This window comes from Castor canadensis, chromosome 12 (assembly GCF_047511655.1).
Source record: "Castor canadensis chromosome 12, mCasCan1.hap1v2, whole genome shotgun sequence".
In the NCBI taxonomy this organism is placed as follows: domain Eukaryota; kingdom Metazoa; phylum Chordata; class Mammalia; order Rodentia; family Castoridae; genus Castor; species Castor canadensis.
Window position 1 is genome coordinate 64,733,509 of NC_133397.1, and position 9,861 is coordinate 64,743,369.

The 9,861-nt window shown below is 50.3% G+C and overlaps 2 protein-coding genes across 3 annotated transcripts; one reads left to right on the forward strand and one right to left on the reverse strand.

Annotated features, from left to right (window-relative positions):
* Window positions 1-1,491: 1,491 nt before the first annotated feature.
* Window positions 1,492-6,693, reverse strand: C12H2orf81 (chromosome 12 C2orf81 homolog). 2 transcript variants are annotated; one of them, XM_074050038.1, is made up of 4 exons: window positions 6,629-6,693; window positions 3,386-3,607; window positions 3,081-3,299; window positions 1,492-2,917 (listed from the first exon to the last, which is right to left on the reverse strand). In XM_074050038.1, exons 2-4 carry the CDS (start codon window positions 3,584-3,586, stop codon window positions 1,556-1,558), a joined length of 1,782 nt encoding a protein of 593 aa, XP_073906139.1. In that variant the 5' UTR covers window positions 3,587-3,607; window positions 6,629-6,693; the 3' UTR covers window positions 1,492-1,555. The 2 variants fall into 2 exon arrangements, with proteins under 2 accessions (XP_073906139.1, XP_020028638.2); XM_020173049.2 differs by lacking the exon at window positions 6,629-6,693 and adding an exon at window positions 5,991-6,167.
* Wdr54 (WD repeat domain 54) lies at window positions 6,118-9,860 on the forward strand. The gene is made up of 10 exons (XM_020173006.2): window positions 6,118-6,255; window positions 6,654-6,876; window positions 7,014-7,076; window positions 7,447-7,513; window positions 7,612-7,665; window positions 7,984-8,111; window positions 8,987-9,087; window positions 9,172-9,334; window positions 9,522-9,596; window positions 9,672-9,860. Exons 2-10 carry the CDS (start codon window positions 6,655-6,657, stop codon window positions 9,801-9,803), a joined length of 1,005 nt encoding a protein of 334 aa, XP_020028595.2. The 5' UTR covers window positions 6,118-6,255; window position 6,654; the 3' UTR covers window positions 9,804-9,860.
* Window position 9,861: the final 1 nt, after the last annotated feature.

Sequence of the window (9,861 nt, forward strand, 5' to 3'; positions counted from 1 at the left end):
CAAGAAGAGGCCACAAAACTGAGGTCCACCTTGCCAAGTAGAAGGCAGTCATTATTTGAGGCTTCCTGGATCTAGGCCAGGGTCATGCTCTCAGTTTTTGGAGATGAGGATTGCATGGGCTCCATAACAGCCCAGTTTCCAGGACACAACTTTCCCAATACCTAAAGGTGGGCAGCTACAGAGCACTCTAGTTCATTATGGTGATAGAACAGAGGGAGAGACCTGGGTGCCAACATTGGTCCTGGTCCTCCTTTCTGTCCTTCCTGTTGAGGCCACTGGGGCATGTAGCCCTTTGTGAGGTGTCAGGGTAAGGGAAGCACTCATCACTGTTGGGTCTAGCACTACTACTGCTGTCTTCCCAGTCACATTTGTGGAGAGGCTGTGGAGGTCCCAGCAATGACACTTTTGCCAGAGCTGTACACATTGTCCAAGCAGAAGGACCAGAATAAGGAGGACAGATTCCCAGACCAGGGTGCTGAGTAGAATCCACAGCAACATAGCCTGCCAGCCTGCCACTGGGAAGTGCCATGGGGACAAAGGTGTGTATGTGGGAACTAGCAATGAGACAGGAATGGAAACTAAGACAAACTTTAAGAAGGTGCTTGGGCTATAGTCATGGCTCTAGTGGTAGAGCTCCTGCCTACCAAGCACCAGGCCCTGAGTTTAAACCCCATCCTCACTCCAGAGTCGGTTTAAGTCTCCCATATTAAATTGGGAGTATGTTCCTCCTCCTGAAATTTTGTATCCTAAATTTTGACCCAAGAGAGTCAGGTCTTCCTTGAACTCTGCATAGGCCAAATCAGTCTCCAAAAGTAACACTTGGGGACTGGGGATGTAGCTCAGTCCTGAATTTAATCCCCAGCACCACAAGAACAAACAATAGCAACAACCACTAAAAAAAATGGATTTTTCAGTCAAGGGGAACTGACTTAAACAGTTACCGGGACACAAATCAGTCTTGAATCACTCACTCCATGCTTAAGTGGGGCCATTCCATTCCTTTTGTACTAAAAAGAGAAAGTTCTCCCTACTGAGCCAGACTCCACTTGCATCTGTTATATTTGCTTCTTTGGAGTGAGGGGGACAACATTCCAGAATGAATGCCTCAGACCTAAAGAAGGGCCTCCCAATTGTGGTGATGGGGTGATGACTGGAGTCAGTGCTCTGTCTTCTAGGCATGCAGGGCAACCTCTCCCTAGTGAGGTTCACTAAGAGAATAAACACCTTTGAAAGAAAATGACAGCCAGGCACTGATGATTCATACCTATAATCAGGAGGCAGCAATCAGGAGGATGGCAGTTCAAAGACAGGCCCCGGGAAATAGTTTGCAAGACCCTATCTCAAAAATACCCAACACAAAACAGGGCTGGTGGAGTGGCTCAAGTGGTAGAGCACCTCACTAGCAAGTGTGAGGCTCTGAGTTCAAACACCAGGAAAGAAGGAAAGAAAAGATTTAAAAAAAGAAAGAAAAAAGAAGAAATGACAGACCAATTCCTGAGGCAACTCAGTATTTTATTTTCCACAGACAGAAGGAAGGTCCAGTCCCCACTAAGACTCAGGATCCAGAATGGGGCATGAGTTTGGAGGGGACCAACCATACTTTGGGGGCTGTGCTCTTCATTACTTGTGCACCAGTCACCTGGGGTGATGGTGCCCCTGTCTGGATGGGGTACTGCTCAGATGGAGGAGTGGTACCTCCTTTTACCTCCTCCTGGGACACAGCAGAGCTAAGCAGCACCTGGCTGTTCCGGCTCCACATGCTTACACCAGGAGCCAGCTTCATGGCTTCGGACAGAATCATGGGCTTCCACAGCACCTGGGACGTGGCCTCAAGGACCCGGGGCACAGTTTGGGCTCCAGAATCCTGACCTTCCTTGTCAGCAGGTTCCAGGCCCTGTGGACACACTCGAGTACGGCCAGCCCACAGCTCTCCCAGCAGATCAGCCTCCCCCTCCCATCCCCTGGGCCACTTGGCCCTGGGCCATAGTTTGGGGCTGGAACTGCAAGGGACTTCAGGAAACAATGGTTGCATAGGGAAGCGAAGCCCGGGCCTGGGGAATGGCAGCTTTGCCCCAAAGGATGGTGAAGGTTGGCCCAAGCTTAAGCTGGGATATTGGAGTCTGGGGTCTGTGTCCAAAGCACGGAAAGGAAAGCCAGGCTGGAGAGTTAAGAACGCTGCTGGGGAGACATGGAACTTGGGGTCTGCACGAGGGCGGGGGACTTGGGGTACTGTCTGGGTCTGGTTCTTTTTACCCCGCTGGTGCCCATAGTAGGCTTCCAAGGGGTGAGTCTCAGAATCAGGAATCAAGATCTCTGCCAGGGGGCGCACCCAATGTCGGGGAAGCCGTGCAGGGTCCAACCGCCGCATGGCCAACTTGCGGCCCCTCCTGTAATGAGACGAGCTCAACCATGCATCCAAGCATCCAAGGTGCTGCGAATGAGGGGGAGCTGAGGGGCTGAGCTGGGCGGAGCTGCCCACAGAAGGCAAGGACACTGACACGCCCGAGGCGGTGTGGGGCATCCCCTCGGTCTTGCACTTCAGCGGGTCCGCTGCCGCGTCTGGTTGGGGCACACAATAGTAGAGATCTCCGAGCGACAAGTGGGGGCTGAGGGTTTGTACTGGGGAGCTGGCTACCTCGAACAACTCCTGGGAAGGGTGAGGGCTTGCAACACGCACTATCTCCGCCGACGAACTCGCGTTCAAGGATTCAGCCAAGAGATGGCTTCTCTCCTGGCCGTCGAGTTCTTCCAAAGTACCTCCAGGTCCTGATTCCTGAGCCAGCTCCTGGCACAGGCTGGGATGGAGATCCGGGGTGACTCTCAGCACTGCAGAAGGCTCCGAAGATTCTGTCCGCTCCTGGGAGCCTCTACTCAAACTCGATCTTCCCAAAGGTAACTGGTCCGGATTCCCAGGGTCCTAGGGAAATGCCCCGGAGATAATGAGAGGTTTGAGGGGAGAAAAAGGAAGTAAAAGCGTGGAGGAAGAATCAGAGGCTCCAGAGGAAGCCGAAGACCGGGCGGGGCGGGGGCGGGGAGCGGAATGGTGGGGCTCGAGTCAGAAGGCTGAGGGCTGCTCTTACTTGGTCTTGGAAGTTCTCCAGACAGTCGGAGGCCGGCGCATGCAGCACAGGCACCGAGCCCTGAGCCCACGTGTCGGTGGTGCAAGCCAAAGGTTCCTTGTCCTCGCCCCAGGTGTGGTCCTTGGCCACTGCAGATTCACCCGCGTCCCGGGCTAGGAAGCGCCACTCAGTAATCTGCAGCATGGCTTCCCGGGCCTGGCTGATGGTAAATGGAATACACTGCGGAAGCAAGGGCGGGTCTCAGCCTCGCAAGAAGGGGCCGGAGAAGGAGGAGATGGTTCTGGAAGACTGGGATCCAGGCCCACCTGCTGGGTCAAGTAGACTTTGAAGGCAGAGTCCAGGACTCGTGTCAGTAAATCGGCCAAGATGTCCCCCACCACGTCCTCGCCCTCCTCCAGAGCTGTGAGCGCGATCCACTCGGCCTCATTGAGCCGCCCAGGCACGATATCCACCTGCGGCACCGGCACGGTGGGTGGTCGTGTTTTTTCAGCCTTAGATCGGGTCATCCCGCGGTCTCGGGCCTGCCTCTGCAGGAACAAAACAGGGCACTCAGAGCAGGAAACCAAGGAGTGGAACCGAGGGACAGCATGGGCTAGAAGAAAGCTTTCTCAAGCTATTTTCTAGGAAGGAAAAGGGACAGGGACAATTTACTGAGAGCCTATCATGTGACTCATTGCTTTCTATCATTTGACCTAATAATTTAACTTTCATGATAGTCCACTAGGTTCCCATTTACTGACAAAGAAACCGAAGTTTTGCAGAAGTTAGCTATCACTTGCTTGGAAACAAAGAGTTGGTAAGCCTAGGCTATAAAGTGCTCTCACTCCATAGCCCTTTCTATTTGCACTAGTACAAAGTGTCCAAAGTTCTTAACGTTCAAAGAAGTTGAGAATATATGAGTCAGTGAGCCTGATGGAATTATTGGTGTTATTTACAATTAATTCCTCCGCATATTTTTTTTCTTTTTTGGAGGGACTGGTGTTTGAACTCAGGACTTGACATTTGCAAAGCATCCACACCTCCTGTCCATTTCGCTCTGGTTATTTTGGAGATGGGTGTCTGAAGAACTATTTGCAGCCTCTCAGGTAGTTAGGATGACAGGTGTGAGCCACCAGTAACCAATCTCCTCTACACTTTTTACCTACTATTTCCATTCCCATTTTATTTAATTTGCCCAGGATCACATAACTAGGAAGTAGAATAGTCAAAATTCATAAGCAGGTTTGTCTAATTCCAGAGTCTGACTTTATCCTGCCTACCCCCAAAAAATTTGCAACAAATATGAAAAAAGAATATCTCTAAATATATTTAAAAACTCATGTAAAAGAGGAAAATCATTTAAGACCCCAAAACTAAGGACATAATATTTCACAAAAGAGAAACTATAGATGAATAAAAAGTGTTTGAAAAGATGTCCTCCTTAGGGGCTGGCTGAGTGGCTCAAGCGGTAAGAGCACCTGCCTAGCAAGTGTGAGCCCCTGAGTTCAAACCCCAGTTCCACCAAAAAAACAAACAAAAAATCGTAATTTTTAGGAAGAATTTGCAATGACATAGGAAAATACTCATGATGTAATGTTAAGTGAAATAAACAGGATGCAAAATTGCATCTGAATTATATCAGATATATAGGCCAACATGTGCTGAAGAAAAGTAAAATACCACAACAATTACAGAAGGTATGTTTCTTTCCTATCCTCTTCTCTATTTTATAAGTCCTCTACAATGAGCTTGTATCCCTTATAATCAAGAAAATCCATACCAAAAAAAGACTAGCCCCCCCCCCCAAAATCACTTTAAGGACATGGTAATTTACTGTCTCTTGGGAGCCTCCTTACATCCCCACAAATCTCCCTGAACCTGGTTCCTTCCAAAATTTATCTCCAAACATGATCTTCTGAAACCTTTATCTACGTCCCCCACCCACACAACCTTTTAGTCTCAATATTTGAGGCTCCCCAAAATTAATTGTTTTATTAAAAATGTTTTCTGCACCTCACACTGAGCTCAAAATCCCTTATCCCTCACTTCCCCTTTCCACCTACAAGAACAGCTGTGTGGCAAGCCCAAGCCTGGAAGAAGTGGGGTAGATAGCACTGGGATAAGAGTTGGTTCCTTAGACCTCTTCTCCCACTTTCTCACTTGATACCCGTGACAGTGACAGTCCCTATACGTTGTCTAACCAGAGAGGATAGAGATATTCTTGCAAAAAGACTCTTCAAATCTGTTTTTTATTTATTTGCTTATTTATTTGGTGGTACTGGAGTTTGAACTCAGGCCCTCATGCTTGTAGGCTTGTTAGGCAGGTGCTCTACTACTTTGAGCCACTTCCCCAGCTCTGGCTTGTGTTGGGTTTTTTTCAAGATAAGGTCTCTCAAACTATTTGCCTCGGGGTGGCTTCGAACCATAATCCCCCTGATCTCTGCCTCCTGAGTAGCTAGGATTACAGGCGTGAGCTACTGGCCCCAGGTCTGTTTATTTTAAAGTTTCTTGGCTTTTAAACAATTTGATTTTCAGGTACAGCCGCAGGGTTGTATAATCTGTTTCTTCCTCCTGCAGTTGTCACAATAGATGATTTATCTATCAACACCTCTCCCCAAATGCCTGACCAATTCTGGTTTATCCAATGAAATGGGTACCTCAATGTAAGAGAACTGTTACATGCATCAGCTGTTTCCAAATTCATCTCTTTTTCTTCGGCTCTACACCAGCCATTGACTCTTTCCCTCAGAACCCCAATGTGAGTAAAGCCTGTGGCACAAGGTGCAGATGTAGGCTTTCTGCCCAAGTACCGACATGGCTTCCTTGGTCATTTTGAAGGCCTGGAAGGCGCGGATCTGGCCTAGTGTTCCCAACACGGATCTTACTGGCCAACCCAAGCTCCGGCGCACCCCCAGTTGAGCTGAAGCTCACCGAACCCTCGTGTGCCATTGCCACGGAGGTCCTCCAACGCGGGTGTTTTTGCTGCCTCCAGGACCCGCGGCCTAAGCAGAAGCCTAACGGTTGTCTTGGCAACCCTGAAGCGCGTTGGGTAGCTCGCCCCGCCTCCAGTTGCCCCAGCAACTGTGCCTCGCAGCGTCTTCCTGTCATTCGCCCCGCCCAACCGCCGTGCGTGTGTGCGTCGTCTCTATGGTGGCGGCGGATTCGGAGAGACAGAACGATCCTAGAGTCAGCCAAGGTGATCTGGGGCTGCGGGTGTGACCTCTGACCCTGGGCGGAGGGGCGGGGGGAGAGGGGAGTTTTCAAGGAGCTAAGCCAAGGGAGAAAGGGTCCAGAGGCCTCATTCTGCCTTTTTAGCTTGGACACTTGGGATCACCCGGTCCTGTGCCATCATCACTCTCTCCTCTGGGATTCCATTATCACCCCATGACTCAGCCCTGGGACTCTCCGCTAGTGCTCCAGACATCCCCCCACCATGTGACCCTTCCCCCCATCACTTTCCTCAGAACACGCCCATTACATCATCCGATCTGAAGGGTCTCGCTCAGTGCTTCATAGATGACTCTCTGCGGCCCCCATCTCCACTGTGGTTTCTCCCTCCTCCTTCTTACCAAGACTCCGGCATCTCTCTCCCAGGATGTTCCGCCGGGAGCGCTCCATTCCCCTTCGAGGCTCAGCTGCCGCCCTGTGCAACAACCTCAGTGTGTTACAGCAGCCAGCCCGCAACCTCACTCATTTTGGGGTGGTTCATGGACCAAGCGCCCAGCTTCTCAGCGCTGCCCCTGAGGGTGTGCCCTTGGCCCAGCGCCAGCTCCATGCCAAAGAGGGTGCTGGAGTGAGCCCCCCACTTATCACTCAGGTGAACCCTCAGCTCTACCCCCTGTCCTTTCTCTCCATATCTCAAGGAATAGGTCCTATCCCTGTGAATTTACATTCTTCTGACACCTCATGTCCCCTACTTTTATTTTCTTCCTACTCTTCTCCGCACTCCTCTAGGTCCACTGGTGTGTCCTTCCATTCCGAGTACTGCTAGTACTCACCTCACATCGAGGGATACAGGTAAGAAGAGGAACTTCCTGCCCTCCCCCAACCAGTCTCCTCAACTCCCCTCCAACGCCCCAGACCCTTCCCACATGCCTCTAAACACTGCCAGACTTTCTCCATGCATTGCTCACTCTTTCTGTATTTCTCATCTTCATTCCATTTTCTCCCATTCCCAAGTGCCACGTCCAACATCTGCCCCCTTTACTAATTGAATGACCTTGGGCAGAGACCTCCTCTGATAAATAGAAATGACAATAGTGTCTACCTCCTAGAACAGTTTTGAGGATTAAATGGACTAAAGCTAACATGGATATGTGAAGTGCTCAGCACAGAGTTCAGCAAAGGTCAGCTGGATCATGCCCCCACCCTTGCCCCCGTCTTCCAGATGTACGAGTCTGATGGCTCCGTCATGGTCTACTGGCATGCACTGGATTCTGGAGATACCTCTTCAGGTACTTACTTGCAAGACCAGGTGGGGTGAGGGTTGAGAGAGTGGGGTAGAACTGGGGTGGGGGGTCTGTTTCTGATCATTTTCTTTTTTCATATTCAGTACAGGCTGCGTTTTCTCGAGGAATTTCTGCCAGTGGCCACTTCATCTGTGTGGGTGAGAAGGCCAAGGGCAGGGCAGTTAAGGGATGTGGGGTTTAGGGATGTGGGCTTCAGCCAGGAGGGTGCTGAGGGCCTGAGGAAATTATGAGGGATTAGAGGAAAGTGTGGTAGAGAAGGGAATCTGAGACTCCAAAAAGACATGGAAGGTTTCAGAGAGTCAGGGAGGGATATGATGAGGGCAGTAAATGAAGGGGCAGGGCTGTTGGAATACTAGGTTTGTTTCTAAGGTTTCTGGGATAGACGGGTTGCTGAGCATGGTGACTGGAGACCTGGTATCAGGAAGCCATCAATGGAATACTGGTTCTGGCTGCAGGAACATGGTCAGGCCGGGTGCTGGTATTTGACATCCCAGCCAAGGGTCCCAACATTGTACTGAGTGAGGAGCTGGCTGTGCACCAGACACCAATCACAGATATTGCCACCAAGCCTGCTCAGGGACAGGTGAGTGGACTTCCTTTACCCATCCTAGTGAGCCTGGAAGCCTTTCACATCCTGAGAATCAGCAGACCTGGGTTAGAGTCTTGGCTCTGCCACTAAGTAGCTGGGTGACTTTAGGCAAGTCTGCACTTTTCTAGATTTAGCAACTTCAGGTCCAGTGATAAACAGGTACTTTATGTGGCATTTTATAATTCACTAAGACTTTTTAAAGATGATATGAATTGAGTTGGAACAGATGGTTTTTAAGATGCTTTCCAGCTCTGATGCATGCAGTTTTCTTCTCTGGGCTTGAGCAAGGCCACCTATTCAGGTCCAGCTCCAGTGTCATCCCTCCCAGGAAGCCTTCCAGCTCCCACTGACCTCCCTTAGCCAAACCCTAAATTGACCCTTCCCTCAAAGATAACTCTTAATCTCCAAATGGATTCCAGACTTCTTGCTGGGTATTTTCTAATTTGTATCCTCCACAGTGCTTGGCACAGAGCTGGGGCTATGGGCTTCTTTGGCTGCCTGGTGTCAGGTCAGCAGTACCAGAGCCTGGTAGTGACTGTGACTGGGTCATTGCAAGATTTCCAAAAAGTGATGACACTGTGGCCTCAGTTTCATCATCCATCTAGTGAAGACAAATCACACACCCCCTTCTAATACATTATGGAGGCACAGGACATGGAAGTTGTAAGACTTTATAATGTGATGTAAGCAGTCCATGCTTATTGAGGGAACCCTGGGAAGTTTCTGGAAGGTCCAGCTGGTGAGGATCCACATCTTACCCTTTTCCTTGAAAGGCAAAGATGCAAATATGGCCTCCCTTCCCCTCTTGTCCTGTACTCAAGACCTCAGCAGGGGAGAAAGGAAGAGCTGATCCCCACCTTTCCCCTCAGGACACTATGACTGATATGGTGACAGCAGATGACTCCGGCTTGCTATGTGTCTGGCGGTCTGGGTCTGAATTCACATTACTAACCCGCATTCCAGGATTTGGGTAAGTGAGACCTTCCTGCTGTAGCTTCAGGGTGGGAAGTATACGCAGATCTGGAGAAATCATAGTTGAATGTCACTGTTACAGGGTCCCATGCCCCTCTGTGCAGCTGTGGCAGGGAATTGTGGCAGCAGGCTATGGGAACGGGCAAGTGCGTCTGTATGAAGCCACTACAGGAACTCTACACATCCAGATCAATGCCCATGCCCGGGCCATCTGTGCCCTGGACCTTGCTCCAGAGGTGGGCAAGGTCAGTCTCCTCCTGCATCCTACATACCTTTTCCTGGTGCTGAGATGTTGAAGGGAACACCATGGGCTTGTCTCTGTACTCAAGTGTATCCCCTCCCTGGGGTACCTGGACTGGGGATTCCAGTCTACACCCATCCCATCAGGGTATCTCTTCCTTTATGTTTTTTGTTGTTGTTGTTGTTTTATAGCTACTCTCCGCAGCTGAGGACACCTTTGTTCAAATCTGGAAGCTGAGCAGAAACCCAGAGAGTGGTTCCATTGAGGTATGTACTATGGGAGGGTTGGATTGGGGACTCAAGCATAGGACAGGGGCCCTTACCAGCCTTTTTCTCCTCCAGGTGGAACACTGTCATAGTGAGTGTGTATCTGACACCCAGGTGTGTGGTGCTCGGTTCTGTGATCCCTCAGGCAGCTCCTTTGCTGTGACAGGCTATGACATCACTGAGATCCTGAGATTCAGCAGTGCGTGAGAGAAGAGCAGCCTTCCTTTTCTCCCTGTGCTATTTATAAAGTATCCCTGCCACTCAG

Coding starts and splice junctions, on each gene's coding strand:
- C12H2orf81 (XM_020173049.2), bottom strand. CDS start 6,167: ATGACAGGAAGACGCTGCGAGGCACAGTTGCTGGGGCAACTGGAGGCG. Junction 3,608..5,990: donor CAATGGCACACGAGGGTTCG/GTGAGCTTCAGC, acceptor TTGTTCCTGCAG/AGGCAGGCCCGAGACCGCGG. Junction 3,300..3,385: donor AAGTCTACTTGACCCAGCAG/GTGGGCCTGGAT, acceptor TTGCTTCCGCAG/TGTATTCCATTTACCATCAG.
- Wdr54 (XM_020173006.2), top strand. CDS start 6,655: ATGTTCCGCCGGGAGCGCTCCATTCCCCTTCGAGGCTCAGCTGCCGCC. Junction 7,666..7,983: donor TGGCCACTTCATCTGTGTGG/GTGAGAAGGCCA, acceptor TTCTGGCTGCAG/GAACATGGTCAGGCCGGGTG. Junction 9,597..9,671: donor CAGAGAGTGGTTCCATTGAG/GTATGTACTATG, acceptor TTTCTCCTCCAG/GTGGAACACTGTCATAGTGA.